Source organism: Pan paniscus, chromosome 1, assembly GCF_029289425.2.
Source record: "Pan paniscus chromosome 1, NHGRI_mPanPan1-v2.0_pri, whole genome shotgun sequence".
NCBI classification, from domain to species: domain Eukaryota; kingdom Metazoa; phylum Chordata; class Mammalia; order Primates; family Hominidae; genus Pan; species Pan paniscus.
Window position 1 is genome coordinate 201,699,853 of NC_073249.2, and position 17,992 is coordinate 201,717,844.

The following is a 17,992-nucleotide window of genomic DNA, read 5'->3' on the forward strand; positions in this document are numbered from 1 at the left end:
CCGGAAGGGGCGGGGCTTATGGTAGCCCATTCGTACGCATCGGCCCGGTTGTCTGAAGGTTGACGGAAGTGCTCTATCTTGTTGCCGGAAGTGGGAAGAGAGAAAGGTTGTGATGGCGGCTATCGCTGCATCCGAGGTGAGTTCGACCGACCGTACACCGGGGGTTTTGTTGGTGAGGGTTCCGGGGAGCGGCCTGGAGAGAGGTGGAGGCGAAGTCTAGTTTCGCTTCAGGGAGGCTCAGACACTGTGGGGTCAAGTCCGCGGTGGAGGCCCTAGGCCCAGTCTGTGGGGACCGGCGGGGACTCGGCCTGGGCAGTCCTGGGAGAAGCTGAGCCGGCTCTGCCTGAAGCCAGTTCTCCTTGCCGCAGGTGCTGGTGGACAGCGCGGAAGAGGGGTCCCTCGCTGCGGCGGTGGAGCTGGCCGCTCAGAAGCGCGAACAGAGACTGCGCAAATTCCGGGAGCTGCACCTGATGCGGGTGAGTAGTCTTGGAGGCCGGCTCAGATCCGTCACCTGGCCAAGCCTGTGCGCTTTTGTAGAGGGGACGAGGAAGCCACACCACTGCGTCTGACAGACCAACAGAGCAGGATCATCTGAGAGGAAAGCTGTGTTCGGTGGTACTCAACCCTGGCAGCACATTGGGATCATTCTGAGAACATTTGAAAATATAACTGTTCACTCCAGCCCCCCTCCCACCCACATCCAATTTAATGTATCTGGGTTAGGTTTGGGAGTCTCCATTACTAACAACCTCCCTGCTCCGTGATTCTAACAAATTCTTCATTTTACCTAGGGAAATATGTAGAGCTAGAGACAGGAAGAAACTTGTCTAGTGTCAGTAAGAGACCTGGTTCAGTTTGAAAAATAATAATCTTCTGTCAGAATCTGTTTGAGTGAAAAGAAAATAATCATCTGTTTTTAGGACTTCTGGGGGAAAAGAATAAAAATAAAAAAAAAAGTGGCAAACTTTTGAAAGTCTACAGTGTGGTAGTTCAGCCAGTTGATAGGGAATCGGATGTTTAAGTGCCCTGTAAGTGCAGAGGAGGAGAGAGGAATGCAGTTTGTGGGTCTCCAGGGGGTGCCTCATGTAGTAGGTGACACCTAAACTACTGTTTGAAAGCCAGACAACTAAAGGAGTTAGAGAAAGAGATATCCAAGCAAAGGGAACAAATTCAAAGAAAGAGAATTTGTATTAGGGATAAGAGTCCAGCAAATAGCTTGCTGCAGTTGGAGCAGAGAAAGAGAAAAGCAGCCCCTGTTTCACCGTGGAGTGACCTGACAGCTAGGCCATGGTTTCACAAAACCCCAAAATCACTCTGACTGTTGTAGTGAGACAAAACAAAGAAGACTTTTCAAATCACAAGAATGACCACATATTTCTTTCTTCTGGCTAACATCAGTGACTAACAAATACAGCATTAGTCTCACTCTGTTACTTCTGCCTCCTATATAAAAATGTAAAATACTGGGCTGGGCGCGGTGGCTCACGCCTGTAATCCCAGCACTTTGGGAGGCCGAGAAGGGCAGATCACAAGGTCAGGAGATCAAGACCATCCTGGCTAACACGGTGAAACCCCGTCTCTACTAAAAATAGAAAAAATTAGCCGGGCGTGCTGGTGGGCGCCTGTAGTCCCAGCTACACGGGAGGCTGAGGCAGGAGAATGGCGTGAGCCCGAGAGTCAGAGCTTGCAGTGAGTCGAGATCACACCACTGCACTCCAGCCTGGGCGACAGAGCGAGACTCTGTCTCAAAAAAAAAAAAAAAAAAAAAAAATCTAAGGTACCTAATTGTAGAAAGCCCCTGCTTTCTGACAGTACCCAATCCACATCCTTAACCCTCCCCTCAGTCACCTGATACAAACCCAAATCCTGGAACAAGCCCTTCCTAACACCCTGTCACTCAAATGCCCACGGTTCCCTGTGGTTTGCTCTCTTCTGTGCAACAGACTCAACTTTGTTGACCATAGGTGTGTTCTTGGTGTCTTTAATTGCAGGGCTCTTCCAGGGCCAAGAATATACTAGGGATGGTAGTTGGGAGGAGTATCTCTCTTTGCCGAGGGAAAGTTAATCTAATAAACAATTAAAAAGACATGCTTAAATATTTAGAGTGATTGTGTAAGGAACACATGTCTGGAAATTAGGAGGCGGGGCTTCCTGGACAAACTGCCACCAGCTTATGACCTAAGGAATGTCTAACTCAAGTTTTCCTTAAGACGATACACTCATTTTGCTTTATGCAATTAAATTTATTTAAAAATAGACTCTTCTCCCTGCTACCCCAGCTCCAAAAAAAAAAAAAAAAAGACTCTTCAGTGGTACTTCAAATGGAAAATTCCTTTCATTTTTCATTTGTCAATGCAAACTGTGAAAATATTTAAAAGGAGGGGAACTTGGAAAGCATTAGAGGTTTTAAATCCTCTAACCCAAATTGAGGCTTTTTTCTTGAATTAGGATTAAAAGATAATTGAGGCCTGGTGTGGTGGCACATGCCTGTAATCCCAGCACTTTGGGAGGTCGAGGCGGGCAGATCACTTGAGGCCAGGAGTTTGAGACCAGCCTGGCCAAACTGCAAAACCGCGTTTCTACCAAAAATACAAAAAAATGAGCCAGGCATTGTGGCACACGCTTGTAACCCCAGCTACTCGGGAGGCTGAGGCATGAGAATTGTTTGAACCCCGGAGGCGAAAGTTGAAATGAGCTGAGATGGCTCCACTGTACTCCAGCTTGGGTGACAGAGTGAGACTCTGTCTCAAAAAAAAAAAGAATTAGAGTGTCTTTCACATCATGTGACATAATTTTTTTTTTTTTTTTGAGATGGAGTCTCGCTCTGTCACCCAGGCTGTAGTGCAGTAGTGCAATCTCGGCTGACTGCAACCTCCGCCTCCTGGGTTCAAGTGAATCTCCTGCCTCAGCCTCCCGAGTAGCTAGGATTACAGGTGCGCACCACCATGCCCGGCTAATTTTTGTATTTTTAGTAGAGATGGGGTTTCGCCATGTTGGCCAGCCTGGTCTTGAACTTCTGACCTCAGGTGATCCACCTGCGTCAGCCTCCCAAAGTGCTAGGATTACAGGCGTGAGCCACTGCGCCTGGCCAATTTACTAGTAATGCCAAATAAAGTCTACTTAAGTGCCACTATAGTATGGTCTCCAATACTGCAAAACCTTATTCTGATCCAATAAAAAGGGACCACACAACTCAATAGAGGCAAAGCTGATTTTAACTTCCAGGGCTCTGGAACAGCAAACCAGTGCAACTCAACACATTTTTCTTGACTGCATAAAAACGTAGACCCTATTAGGCTATTCCCTGGCTTAAAATCCTATGATGGCTCTCTATTGCTTTTAGGATAAAATGGGGTCAGCTTATTAATATGTCCTGCCTGACCCTCCTCAGGCAAGATGTATCTGGATTTATTTTCATGTTTTAGCTGACAGACTTCTTGTGTTACGGTTTTAGAATGAAGCTCGTAAATTAAATCACCAGGAAGTTGTGGAAGAAGATAAAAGACTAAAATTACCTGCAAATTGGGAAGCCAAAAAAGCTCGTTTGGAGTGGGAACTACAGGAAGAAGAAAAGAAAAAGGTTAGGAACTATTCTATCTTCATAATGATTTAGTCAATCATTCTGTTGTATCAAGACACTACAACATGGTGGTTGTATACACTGGCTCTTAGGCCAAGCTGCCAGAATTGAAATTCTGGCTCTGCTCAGTACCGACTGCAACACGTTGGGTGAGTTTATTTAACTTCTCTGTACCTCTGTTTTCTCATCAATAAAACAGGGACTGTAACAATAATTATTTGAGTTCATTATGAATTAAGTGAGTTAATGCATGTAAAACATTTAAAACAAGGTCTGACACCTGATAAACACTCAATAAGTATCATGTGCTCACTTATATACCATAGTATATTCCCAAATTTCCTTTAAATGCTATTAAAGTGGCCGGGTGCAGTGGCTCATGCCTGTAATCCCAGCACTTTTGGGAGGCCGAGACTGGCAGATCATTTGAGGTCAGGAATTTGAGACCAGCCTGGCCAACATGGTGAAACCCCATCTCTACTAAAAATACAAAAATTAGCCGGGCATGGTGGCATGTGCTTGTAGTCCCAGCTACTTGGGAGGCTGAGACATGAGAATCCCTTGAACCTGGGAGGTGGAGGTTGCAGTGAGCTGAGATTGTGCCACTGCACTCCAGCCTGGGTGACAGAGTGAGTGAAACTCCAACTAAAAAAATACTATTAAAGTATTGGTTGATATTTATTGGATCTTTCTTGATGTAAAGTAGATCAAATTATTGCATGTATCATAATTGTAGGTGTCAGCTTTTTTCTTCTTTTTAGGAATGTGCAGCAAGAGGAGAAGACTATGAGAAAGTGAAGTTGCTGGAGATCAGTGCAGAAGATGCAGAAAGATGGGAGAGGAAAAAGAAGAGGAAAAACCCTGATCTGGGATTTTCAGGTCAGATTGACCTTTATTGAACCTTACTGACTGGGCTGTTAGTCATTTCCTTCATTGTTTCTGGTTTCAAGAAAGGATGTGCCTCTTGTGCTTCATGGGATATTCTTGATGAGGCTTAAGACCAAGAAAAGTACAAATATGTCTCTTAGGAGAGAAGTTAAAAAAAAAGGCTGTACTTCAGTTAGCTAGGTTTTTAAATACTTGATGATAAAATTTATCAAAGTCTGTTTGTCAGCATCTTCAGGATAGAAGCTATGCTTAGAATAGTGTTATGGGCATATATTACTTCACACAGATTGAGTATCCCTAGTATGAAAATCTGAAATCCAAAATGTTGCAAAATCCAAAACTGTTTGAATGCCAACATGGTGCTATGATGCTCAAAGGAAATGCTGATTGGAGCATTTCAGATTTTGAATTTAAGTACAATAAAGATATTCCAAAATCTGAAAAAAAGCAGAAACACTTCCGATTCCAAGCATTTTGGATAAAAGATACTCACCTGTGATAATTTAGATTTTTCTCTCAATAGGAAGGTCCAAACAAGGAAATATATTATCGCTGATTCTCATTTTATATTTTTAGATTATGCTGCTGCCCAGTTACGCCAGTATCATCGGTTGACCAAGCAGATCAAACCTGACATGGAAACATATGAGAGACTGAGAGAAAAACAGTAAGTCCTTTTTCAACCTGAGGTGATGTGGATGTATTTGTGTGTGTGTGTGTGTGTGTATATATACATGTACATAAATAGAAACATGCTTTAATGCTAAGGTATGGGTTATTAATAGTTGTCTAAGGATGGTCTCTGTTTTTTCTGGATATTTTTTTCCTTTGAGATGGAGTCTTGCTTTCTCACCCAGGCTGGAGTGCAGTGAATGGTGTGGTCTCAGCTCACTGCAATCTCCGCCACCTGGGTTCAAGCAATTCTTCTGCCTCAGCCTCCTGAGTAGCTGGGATTACAGGCGCCCGCCACCACGCCCAACTAATTTTTGTAGTTTTAGCTGAGATGGGGTTTCACCACGTTGGCCAGGCTGGTCTTGAACTCCTGACCTCAAGTGATCCGTCCACCTCAGCCTCCCAAAGTGCTGGGATTACAGGCGTGAGCTACTGCGCCCGGCCCTTCCTTGTTTTTTTTTTTTAAGAGACAGTGTCTCACTCTGTTGCTTAAGCTGGAGTGCATTGACACCGTCATAACTCACTGTAACCTCAAACTTGTGGCCTCAAGGGATCCTCCCACATCAGCCTCCCCAGTAGCTAGGATTACAGGCATGTGCCATGATTCCTGGCTAATTAATTTTTTTGTAGAGACGGGGTCTCACTGTGTTGCTCAGGCTGTCTCAAACTCCTGGCCTCAAGTGATCCTCCATCCTTGGCCTCCCACATGGTTGAGATTACAGGTGTGAGCCACTGTGCCAGGCCTAGTCTCTGTTTTGACAGCACTGTTTATCGCTTACTTCACAGCAATTAAATTAATCACCTGTTTTTTGTTTTGTTCTTAACTGGGCATTCTAAGACTGGTTGTTGATTGGTTAACACCCTGATTGTCGTAGTTACTTAGATATTATTTTAGGAGGCAGAATGCTTTAGTGCTGGGGTTGGTGAACTTTTTCTGTGAAGGACCAGATAGTAAATATTTTAGCTTTGTGGGCCATACAGTCTCTGTCACAGCTATTCAGCTGTGCTGCTGCAGTGCAAAAGCAGCTGCAGAGAATTCATAAATGAAGCCTCTTTTCATAAACAGGTGGTGGGCTGCTGTAGTTTGGCAGCTTGTTTTAGTGGAAAAGGAAATATCCTCAGGATGGAGCTCTAATCCCAGCTCTGTTCCTAGCACTTTGTGACCTCCGATAAGTCCTGGAGCCTGTCTGCCTGTTGGCTGTTTGATCTGTACAGTGAAGGTGTTGGCATAGATGATGTCTTAGGTTCCTTTCAATTCTGTAATTTTTTATTTTTATTTTTTATTTTTTATTTTTTTTGAGATAGAATCTCGCTCTGTCGCCCAGGCTGGAGTGCAGTGGTGCGATCTTGACTCACTGCAGCCTCCGCCTCCTGGGTTCAAGTGATTCTTCTGCCGAGTAGCTGGGACTACAGGTGCCCGCCACCACGCCTGGCTAATTTTTTTGTATTTTTAGTAGAGACGGGGTTTCACCATGTTGGCCAGGCTGGTCTTGAACTCCTGACCTCAGGTGATGTGCCCCCCTTGGCCTCCCAAAGTGCTGGGATTATTGGCGTGAGCCACTGCACACGGCCCTATTTTTTTTTTTTTTTTTTGAGACAGTCTTGCACTGTCGCCTGGGCTAGAATGCAGTGGCGTGATCTCGGCTCACTGCATCCTCCGCCTCCCGGGTTCAAGCAATTCTCCTGCCTCAGCCTCCCAAGTAGCTGGGATTACAGGCATCTGCCACCACGCCAAGCTAATTTTTGTATTTTTAGTAGAGATGGGGTTTCACCATGTTGGCCAGGCTGGTCTCAAACTCCTGACCTTGTGATCCGCCTGCCTCAGCCTCCCAAAGTGCTGGGATTACAGGCGTGAGCCACTGCCCCTGGCCTCCATATGGTCCTATTTTAATTCTTTTAATTAAAAAAATTTTTTTTTTTTTGAGACGGAGTCTTACTTTGTCGCCCAAGCTGGAGCACAGTGGGGCGATCTTGGCTCACTGCAGCCTCCACCTCCCGGGTTCAAGTGCTTCTCCTGCCTCAGCCTCCCAAGTAGCTGGGACTACAGGTGTGTTTCACCACGCCCGGCTAATTTTTATATTTTCAGTCTCTACTGGGTTTTGCCATGTTGGCCAGGCTGGTCTTGAACTCCTGACCTCAAACGATCTGCCTGCCTTGGCCTCCCAAAGTGCTGGGATTACAGACGTGAGCCACTGCACCCAGCCTGTATGTTTTTTTAAAAAAAATATTAAAGTAGGATCTCACAGTAAATATATGTGTATACTTTCTTATCATGTATGGTACTTTAGTTTGAAATTTGAAAATGGAGCATTTATAGTGTTACTGTAAGTTCATTTTGCTGCCTTTTCAGTGGAGAAGAGTTTTTCCCAACATCCAATAGTCTTCTTCATGGAACACATGTGCCTTCCACAGAGGAAATTGACAGGATGGTCATAGATCTGGAAAAACAGTAAGTATTCAGTAGAGCAGCTTGACGTTGTAAATACTTCATGACAAAATGCATTTAGAATATGCACCTATATCTGACGTGCTTAGAATGAATTCAAAAGATAGAAATTGTACAGTTATACTTGCTAATTTTTGACCTGTCTATAGTGGTTTGGGGATGGATAGCAAGTATGGGTTGAATGTATCTGATTTGGAATGGAGATGAAGAATGTTGATGAAACTGAATTGTTAATATTGAAGGGGAAAGGTCTAAAAAAAATTATCCTTCTTTAAGGATTTTACTTTAACCACTCCCCTGTTTGATTTGAAGAAGCAAGAATGTTGTAGTAAATGTTCCTCGCTTAGGTTTGTGTTTCTTAATACTGATAGGGGCGACTATTAAGTAGAGCAGAATGAAAATATATTTTAGGAGTTAATACATGAAAAGTATTAAGAATAGTGTCTGGGCTGGGCGTGGAGACTCCTGCTTATAATCCTAGCACTTTGGGAGGCTGAGGCAGAAGGATTGCTTGAGCCCAGGACTTTGAGAACAGCCTGGGCAACATGGCAAAACCCTTTCTCTACAAAAAATATACAGGAATTAGCTGGGCATGGTGGTACGTGCCTGTAGTCCTAGCCACTTGGGAGACCCAGTCAGGAGGATCACTTGAGTCCAAGAAGTGGAGGGTGCAGTGAACTGTGATTGCATCACCGCACTCCAGCTTGGGCGACAGAGCGAGACCCTATCTCAGGAAAAAAAAAAAGTGTCTGGCACATATTATGCGCTCAGTATTAGCTGTGGTTATTATTTAATATAATTTTTTTTTTTTGAGACGGAGTCTCACTCTGTTGCCCAGGCTGGAGCGCAGTGTCACGATCTTGGCTCACCACAACCTCTGCCTCCCAGTTTCAAGTGATTCTCTTGCCTCACCCTCCTGAGTAAATGGGACCACAGGCGTGCACCACCACTCCTGGCTAATTTTTGTATTTTTAGTAGAGACGGGGTTTCGCCATGTTGACCAGGCTGGTCTCAAACTCCTGGCCTCAGGTAATCTACCTGCCTTGGCCTCCCAAAGTGCTGGGGTTACAGGCATGAGCCACTGTGCCTGGCCTATTTAATATTGTTATAGTTATCTTCTTTTTTAGAAAATGTATTCAAAAAATTTTTTTTTATAGTGATGGAGTCTCCCTATGTTGTCCAGGCCCTGGTCTGGAACTCCTGGGCTCAAGTGATCCTCCCAGAGGACCTTTTGGGAGGCCTTGTCCTCCAAAAGTAGTGGGATTACAGGCATGGGATTGCAGCCGCCATGCCCAGCCAATAGTTATCTTCTTTTAAGTGGTTCTTCAGTACAGTCAAGTTCCCAACAATGAGTCATTGCTCTAGCATTCTGAAGATGAATTTGTATTTACTGGATTTCACAGTTCCTATTCTGAGTTGTGCCATTAATTCAGTTTCAACTTTAACTTGATGAAAACTGTCCTGGCTTCCTCTAGCCCTCACAACATGTGCTATTCTAAACGTAGATTATATTCCTGTTTGATCGTGTTTTATTAAGATAAAAGAGAAGGCAATTTTGAATTTTGTAAATTTTCTTCTTTCCCCAGGATTGAAAAACGAGACAAATATAGCCGGAGACGTCCTTATAATGATGATGCAGATATCGACTACATTAATGAAAGGAATGCCAAATTCAACAAGAAAGCTGAAAGATTCTATGGGAAATACACAGCTGAAATTAAACAGAATTTGGAAAGAGGAACAGCTGTCTAATCCCTTCAAGAACTGTTTATAGAAGCTTGAGAATGGGGTAAAAATTTCTGCTAGCAAAATCAAGTTCTTTTTGAAATTTTATCAGTAATCCAGAATTTAGTAGTCTATGCCTTCTCACTCAGCATTTAGAAATAAAAATGTGGTTTCTTAAACGTATATCCTTTCATGTATATTTCCACATTTTTGTGCTTGGATATAAGATGTATTTCTTGTAGTGAAGTTGTTTTGTAATCTACTTTGTATACATTCTAATTATATTATTTTTCTATGTATTTTAAATGTATATGGCTGTTTAATCTTTGAAGCATTTTGGGCTTAAGATTGCCAGCACACACATCAGATGCAGTCATTGTTGCTATCAGTGTGGAATTTGATAGAGTCTAGACTCGGGCCACTTGGAGTTGTGGACTCCAAAGCTAAGGACAGTGATGAGGAAGATGGCAGTGGCCACTGGAGGACTGGAGCAGTCCCTCCTCATGGCGGCCTGTGACCAAGGTCAGGGAGGAGTGGAGCTATCCTTCCATGATCTGATCATGTACAGTTCCCTTTTTAAAAAGCAATAAATGCTTGGGATTAGAATTTCTAACATTTTTAGTCTATCATTTAAAACAAACATTTGTATATATACATTTGCTTATATACATACATGCTTCCATTCTACAAACACTGAAAGAACATTTTATTATGGGAAATTCCATACACCCAATACCCTTGGTGAGTCCCATATACCCAGTACCCTGTTCAACAATCATCAACTCATGGCCAGTCCTGCTTCATCTTTATTTCCATTTACTTTCTTCATGACTCTTATTTTGATGCATATACTAGATATATAATTTCATCTATAAATATTTTAGTATGTATCTCTGAAAGATAAAGACTTAAATGACCACAATACTATTATCACTGCAATAGATTTATTTTTATAAAACTCCAGAGGGAAAGGTTGTTATTTTTTCTCTATGTTGAATTAAATGCTAAATATCTAATTGGGATATTTTAAATTCAAAGAAATCTGAAGCTCAGAAAATTTCAAATATTGGCCGGGTGTGGTGGCTCAACGCCTGTAATCCCAGCACTTTGGGAGGCTGAGGCAGGTAGATCATTTAAGATCAGGAGTTTGAGACCAGTGTGATCAACATGGTGAAGTCCCATCTCTACTAAAAATACAAAAATTAGCTGGGCGTGGTGGTGGGTGCCTGTAATCCCTGCACTTTGGGAGGCTGAGGCAGGAGAATTGCTTGAACCTGGGAGGCAGAGGTTGCACTAAGCCGAGATCACGCCACTTATACTCCAGACTGGGTAACATAGCAAGACTCTGTCTCGAAAAAAAATTCAAATACTTCAACTTTAGTGTTTAAAGACAATATAACATATGATGCCACTGGTGATTAATTATTCTCTTTTTAAATTAGTAGCACTTTAGAAAAAATTTCTGTTCTCCCTTTGTTTCCTCTCCTGGCATTTCTTTTTTTTTTTTCATACCCACCTGCAACGTGAAAAAGGACATAACAGAAGGTTATTTGTTTTTCTGTAGAGACGGGGTCTCACCATGTTGCCCAGGCTGGTCTCAAACTCTTGGGCTCGAGCTGTCTTCCTGCCTTGGCCTCCCCAAAGTGCTGGGATTACAGGTATGAGCCACTGAGCCCAGCTCCTCTCCTGGCATTTCTATGTGCATTTAATCACAGATCTATCACAAAGCACTGATGCCTCTGAAAATACTTTGACTATGTTTCAATCTTTTTATTCCCATTTCCATTACCTTAGGTCTTTGATCCTGAATATCGCAATAGCCTTAAAGAACACCTTAAAAATATTGTTGAATAGAATATGGCAATGTATTTAAAGGAACAATTCACTGTGACTCAGCAGGGTTTGTTCTAAGAATGCAAGAGTAGTGTTTTAGACTATGAATTGCCTGGTTTAATTTAATTTTTTTTGAGAGAGTCTCGCACTGTTGCCCAGGCTGCAATGCAGTGGCATGATCTCAGCTCACTGCAACCTCCACCTCCCAGGTTCAAGCGATTCTCCTGCCTCAGCCTCCTGAGTAGCTGGGACTACAGGCTTGCGCCACCACGCCTGGCTAATTTTTCTATTTTTAGTAGAGATGGGGTTTCACCATGTTGGTCAGGCTGGTCTTGAACTCCTGACCTTGTGATCTACCTGCCTCGGCCTAATTTAATTCTTTATTACCAACCAGCACGCAGATTTTTTTGTGAATTTGTTGTAATATTTCCAGGTAAACGCTTAGTTCCCCAGGCTGACTTACTATTATAGGTGGTCAGATGTTGTAATTCTGGCTAATAGGACACACGCTAAATTTATCTTGAGAAACCTTTTCTTTCCTGATATGGGAGGAGGTGCTGCTCCTCCCTTTCTCCTGCCTTCCTCGTTGGATCACATCCAGGAGGCCTGGAGTTGCAGAAGCCCGTTTGTGTCATGAAGTAGCAAGCATGAGGGCGAAAGTCAGCGTGAAGAGGAGAGTGGAGTAAAGCTTGTGTTGCAGTGCTGAGCATCTGCACCTGGATGCTCACCTCTTTTACCCTTACTTGCTGTTGAATAAATTTATTAGGTTGGTGCAAAAGTAATTGCAGTTTTTGCCATTACTATTTTTTTTTTTTTTTTGAGGTGGAGTCTTGCTGTGTCACCTAGGCTGGAGTGCAGTGGCACAATCTCGGCTCACTGCAACCTCCGCCTCCCGGGTTCTGGCAGTTCTCCCGTTTCAGCCTCCCAAGTAGCTGGGATTGCAGGCACCTGCCACCATACCTGGCTAATTTTTGTATTTTTAGTAGGGATGGGGTTTCCCCATGTTGACCAGGGTGGTCTCAAACTCCTGACCTCATGTTATCCACCAGCTCAGCCTCCCAAAGTGCTGGGATTACAGGTGTGAGCCACCGTGCCCGGCCTTTGCCATTACTTTCAATAGCAAAAATGGCAGTTACTTTTGTGGTAGCCTACCCATGGGTGGTTCAATTTCAGGGCAAATGTCAACAAATTAAATGTAAATGAAAGCAAACATCAATAGTTTTTCTCCACTCTAGAAGTAAGTACCTAGAAATGGGGAAGGGGAGGAAATAAATAGTCCAGTTATAATAGCAACAAAAATGATATTTAGGCACAAATTTAATGAGAAAGCACAGGATCTATGTGAAGAAGATTATAAAATCTGATTGAGAGAGTAAACAGGGCTGGGCGCAGTGACTCACGCCTGTAATCCCAGCACATTGGGAGGCTGATGCGGGCGGATCACCTGAGGTCAGGAGTTCAAGACCAGCCTGGCCAACATGGCGAAACCCTGTATCTACTAAAAATACAAAAATTAGCCAGGTGTGGTGACATGCACCTGTAATCCCAGCTACTCGAGAGGCTGAGGCAGGAGAATCGCTTGAACTCTGCCGGGAGGCAGAGGTTGCAGTGAGTTGAGATTGCGCCACAGCACTCCAGCCTGGGTGACAGTGAGACTCGGCTCAAGAACAAAAACAAAAACAGAGTAAATAGGAGACTTCTGCATCAAACCAAGAAGGACTAACAAAGAGTGGGTTTACCTTCCCAGTGGAACAACCAAAAAAAAAGAAAAAAGGATGGCATATATAAAACAGCAGTTTTCAAGATACAGGAAATGAGACACAGAAGAAGAGTGATGCCCAAGGGAAAGCCAGCTATGAATGCCCCAGCTTACTGTCTTTGGAGAACTTTCAGGCTGTGTAGGCTGTGGTGTGTGGAGAGAGAACCCAGAGGAGCCCAGAAGACTCCCTTAGTTTAGGAGCTAGAGCTGAAAGTCTAGAGGGACCAAGGCAAGAGCTCGCAGTACAGAGCACTGGGGAGAAGAGAGCTACAAGAATGTCTGTAGAGGGTCCCCTCAAATACCAGGCAGAGTACTGATCAGCATGTGTAGGCAAGGAACTCCTAGAGGCGAGGGAAAGAACCACCTGAAAAGATTAAGAGGGGACAGTACTTGGCACTCATGGCCAGGAATAGTGCTTTTCCCACCAGCCAGAATGGAAAATACGGTGATGATAATACTAACCTCATGGGATTGTTGTTAGGATTAAGTGGCTAATCCATGGGAAGTGCTTCTTGAGGTGGGCTGGTGCAGAGTCAATGCCCACGAGTGTTGGCGGCTCCTATGATTATCGTAATTCACGGGGCATTGGATAGAATACTTAGAAGGTTCTTGCCTCAGCAGTGGAAAATAATTAGCCCTAGGCTAAACACTGCTTGAGTCTTGCCCAACAAATCTTCAAAGACCTGAAATAATCCAACTGTTTGCAAATAATTTAGCTGCATTCCAGAATAAAGACCAAGAATAATTATAAAGAAACAGAGAAACCTTCAGTACCCAAGAACGTCACATTCACAATGCCCAGTGTCTCATAAGAGAAACAGGAAAATAGGACCCATAAGGAGAAGAAAAATCAATCCATCTAACCAAGAACTGACACAAATGTTAGAGTTAGAGGCAAGGAAATTAAAAGTTATCACTGTACTCTATATCATCGAAAAGTTAAAAAGAGACACGGGATATAAAAAGACCCACACTGAGATTCTTGACATGCACACGACAATTTCTGAGATGGGAAATGTACAGCATGGATTTGACTGCAGTTGACATATCACAGAAGAGATTAGTGAACTTGAAGATATAGCAACAGAAACCATCCAACGTGAAGCACAGAGAGTAAAAAGAATGAAGAAATAGGAACAAAGCCTCCGTGAATCGTGGGACCCTGTACGTGTGATCTGGAGTTCCTCAAAGGTAGAAGGGCAGATGCTGCCCCCCGTGGAAGGCTCTGGATCTCAAATCTGTTCTCTGTTCAAATATGAGCAAATATGAGAGGTGTACGAAAGATATGTTAGCACCAAGTTGAGGCTTTCTCCTGGGCACTGACTAGGCAAGAGTGAGGAAGAATTGCAAAGGGCCTGTCTCAGGTGTGCCTACCTGTGAGACACATCTAACCCTTTGGAAAATGCTGTGCCCACAGAATGGAGAGCTTTTATTTCAGTCCTTCCTAACCTATCCATGGGACTGACAAAATTGGGCACCTAAACAAGGAAACAAGGCCTATTTGCGGGGAGGTACAGGAGAGTGGTGGAAATGGAAATGGGGTGTTCTCTCTCTCTAGGTGGATGTGGCTGGGGACAGGGATGATGTTAAGCCACCCTTGACTCTCACCTGACTGCTGCTGAATCCTTGTCAGCCATTGCTTATTTCAAGGGAAGAAGGGCGGCTGTGTTCACCCCCAGCTGCAACAGTCCTGGCTAATTCTGCTCCTCTCATGGTGCTCCCCTCTGCCCTGCTCCTGCCCATCAGGGAAGGGTTGCCTCCCCATGGGCCCTTTTTCTCCAAGGGTGTGACATCTTGGTGAAGATGCCTTCCTCATTAGCCCATTTATTTCAAAGACCTCCTCAGAGATGTGGGCTTCATTATGACTTGACTCAACACTGTTCTCTCTGTCGGAGGCACAGTTGCACAGCTTTTGGCCAGGTGGTGGAGCTGAGCACAACAAAATGGTCTCATCCTTAGAATGGCTTGCAGTAGAGCATCGTATTCTGGGATGGCTCTGGTGGGAGTGTGCCCCACTGGAATTCTCTTCAGGCCTTGGTGACATGGGGGCGATGATAATACTAACCTCATGGGATTGTTGTTGGGATTAAGTGGCTAATCCATGGGAAGTGCTTCTCGAGGTGGGCTGGTGCAGAGTCAATGCCCACGAGTGTTGGCGGCTCCTATGATCATTGTCATGTTCTCCAATAGTTCTCACTCTTACTCTCTCCTTTCTCCAGAGCACTCCGTAGCTGATAAAAAGCACAGACTCAGGTGCCAAACGGCCTGGATTCAAATGCCAGCTCTTCCATTTGCTGGGTGAAAGATCTCCGGCAACTCACTCTGTTAGTCCAATTGGGCTGCCATAACAGAATACCACAGACTGAGTGGCTCAAACAACAGAAATTCATGTTTTCATGGTTCTGGAAAACAGGAAGTTCAAGACCAAGGTGCCGGCAGGGTTGGCTTCTGGTGAGGTCCCTCTCCCTGTTTTGCAGATGGCTGCCTCCTCCCTGTGTCCTCACATGACCTGTCCTCTGCCTTCACATTCCTGGTGTCTCTTCCTCCTCTTATAAGGACATCAGTCCTATTAGATTAGGGCTCCACCCTCATGACCTCATTTGACCTTAATTATTACCTCCTGAAAGTCCCTGTTTCCAAATACAGTCGCATTGGGGGTTAAAGCTTCAACAGATACATTAAGGGGACACAATTCAGTGCATATCATCACCCAACCACTTTGTGCCTCAGTTACCCCAGATTTAAAAAGTGTTATTAATACCTACCTCAGAGGGTTATTGTGAGCATCAGATGAGTGTGACGTGTACAGAGCAGTGCCTGCTTCAAAGTGGGCATGGTATGAGTTGTTTATTTTTATTTTTTTATTATTATTTTTTTTGAGACAGAGTCTCACTCTGTCATCCAGGCTGGAGTGCAGTGGTGCGATCTCTGCTCACTGCAGCCTCTGCCTCCTGGGTTCAAGCGATTCTCCTGCCTCAGCCTCCCAAGTAACTGGGACTACAGGTGCCTGCCACCATGCCTGGCTAATTTTTTTTTTTTGTATTTTTAGTAGAGACGGGGTTTTCACCGTGTTGGCCAGGCTGGTCTCGAATTCCTGACCTTGTGATCTGCTCGCTTTGGCCTCCCAAAGTGCTAGGATTACAGGTGTGAGCCACTGGGCCCGGCAGTTTGAGTCATTATAGTAATAATACATCGCTTGATCTTAGCCAAAAGGCTAAGAAGCCATTTATAGTAATAATATAATCAGTAAGTAGTATCATCCTCATGGACATTTCCTGCATTCTATCTGCTCTTCTTTCCTCACCTCCAAATCAAGATAATGCCAAACTGAACTTTCAGAAATCATCAAGGGGGGTAGAATTCCCATGTGACTTGCTCCCTGCTCATGAAGGTGTTGGCCGTTTTCTCAAGAAGAACTAGCAGAGACTTCCTCTTTCTGCCAATCTGATGGTTTGAAACGATAGGACATCCGGGAGCTTTGAAGCCTCCCTTCCCCAGAATCTCTTCTCCTGCAACACTCGGCCAGGTAGCAATAGCTAAGTGATGCTTTGCAGTGTGCTAGCCTCATTCCCCTGGGGCTCTCTTTATAAGCTCATCACTTATGCAAGATTAATTTTACACGCTCGCTGGTCGGCTTCTCCAATCCAAAGCAGTTAGAGTCAAAATCTAGTTTCTGAGAAATGGCGACTCTTTGCAGAACCCAGGGATCTGAGGGCCGGAGGTTCTCCTTGGCTTTTTGCTGGAACAGAAGCAGCACTTCAGGTAAATTTGTTAAAAACAACAATCCAAAATATCTTTTAAAAATGTTCACATTTTAAGGCCGGGCATGGTGGCTCATGCCTGTAATCCTGGCACTTTGGGAGGTGAGGTGGGTGGATCACTTGAGGTTGGGAGTTTGAGACCAGCCTGGCCAACATGGTGAAACCCCGTCTCTACTAAAAATATAAAAATTAGTTGGGCCTATTGGTGCATGGCTGTAGTCTCAGCTACTCAGGAGGCTGAGGTGGGAGGATCACTTAAACCCAGGAGGCGGGGGTTGCAGTGAGCTGATACTGTGCCTCTGCACTGTAGCCTGGGCGACAGAGTGAGACTGTCTCAAAAAAAAAAAGTCCCATTTTGGATGAATCATCTAGCTTTGGATTCAATCTTGTCCCTGTGGATGGGGTTGTTGAGTTTTTGTTTGGAAACCTACAGGCTGTTGGGAGCTCTACAGGCTGGAGGGACCACAAGAAATTGGGAGATACTGACGTCTCGCCTGTCTGGTGCACGAGTGTATGTGAGAGTCAGGGGGCAGATGTGCGTGTTTCTTCAGCTGGAAATGGTCCACTGGGGAGAGATGCAGAAAATACCCAGTAATTTCAGAAATACACCCTAGAATGTGTGTAAGGTATTCACCACATATATGTAAAGGTTAAAGTAAAACATTTAAAATATACCACAATTTTTAGAAATCCTGTCTTGGCATTTCTCATTCTTTTTTTTTTTTTTTTTTTTGAGATGGAGTCTTGCTCTGTGGCCCAGGCTGGAGTGCAGTGGCCCGATCTTGGCTCACTGCATCCTCCACCTCCTGGGCTCAAGCATTCTCCTGCCTCAGCCTCCTGAGTAGCTGGGACTACAGGCATGCCCCACCATGCCCGGCTAATTTTTTGTATTTTTAGTAGAGACGGGAGACAGCCAATATTTCACCTTGATGGCCAGGCTGGTCTCGAACTCCTGACTTCAGGTGATCCGCCTGCCTCAGCCTCCCAAATTGCTGGGATTACGGGCGTGAGCCATTTCTCATTCTTATTACTATAATAGGAGCCTTTGAATAAAGACCAGCTTAGTCCTTTCCTGTTGCTCAGAGGCCCGTGTGTTTAGTGACCGAGCATTCCCCTTTGGGAATCTGGGAAAAATTAAACAGCTCCTTGAAGTGAGCACGGCAACGGTTTATCGCCCTTTTATGGGATGATTGGAGAAGCATAGTTTCAAAATCAAATTTTTTTTTTCTTTTTTTTTTTTTTAGAGACAGGATCTCACTCTGTCACTCAGGCTGGAGTTCATTGGTACAATCATGGCTCACCATAACCTTGAACTTCTGGGCGCAAGT

General features: G+C 44.2%; 1 protein-coding gene across 1 annotated transcript; it reads left to right on the top strand.

Moving 5' to 3' along the window:
• SYF2 (SYF2 pre-mRNA splicing factor) lies at positions 1 to 9,924 on the top strand. Its single transcript, XM_003810782.6, has 7 exons — positions 1 to 136; positions 369 to 476; positions 3,455 to 3,580; positions 4,342 to 4,459; positions 5,045 to 5,135; positions 7,491 to 7,589; positions 9,173 to 9,924. Exons 1-7 carry the CDS (start codon positions 113 to 115, stop codon positions 9,336 to 9,338), a joined length of 732 nt encoding a protein of 243 aa, XP_003810830.4. The 5' UTR covers positions 1 to 112; the 3' UTR covers positions 9,339 to 9,924.
• The last annotated feature ends 8,068 nt before the right edge of the window (positions 9,925 to 17,992 follow it).

Bases quoted from the DNA above. Each gene is read 5' to 3' on its own strand.
- SYF2 (XM_003810782.6), top strand. From the start codon at position 113: ATGGCGGCTATCGCTGCATCCGAG. The intron at 137-368 runs GTGAGTTCGACC...TCCTTGCCGCAG, and splicing joins CGGCTATCGCTGCATCCGAG to GTGCTGGTGGACAGCGCGGA. The intron at 5,136-7,490 runs GTAAGTCCTTTT...CTGCCTTTTCAG, and splicing joins GAGAGACTGAGAGAAAAACA to TGGAGAAGAGTTTTTCCCAA.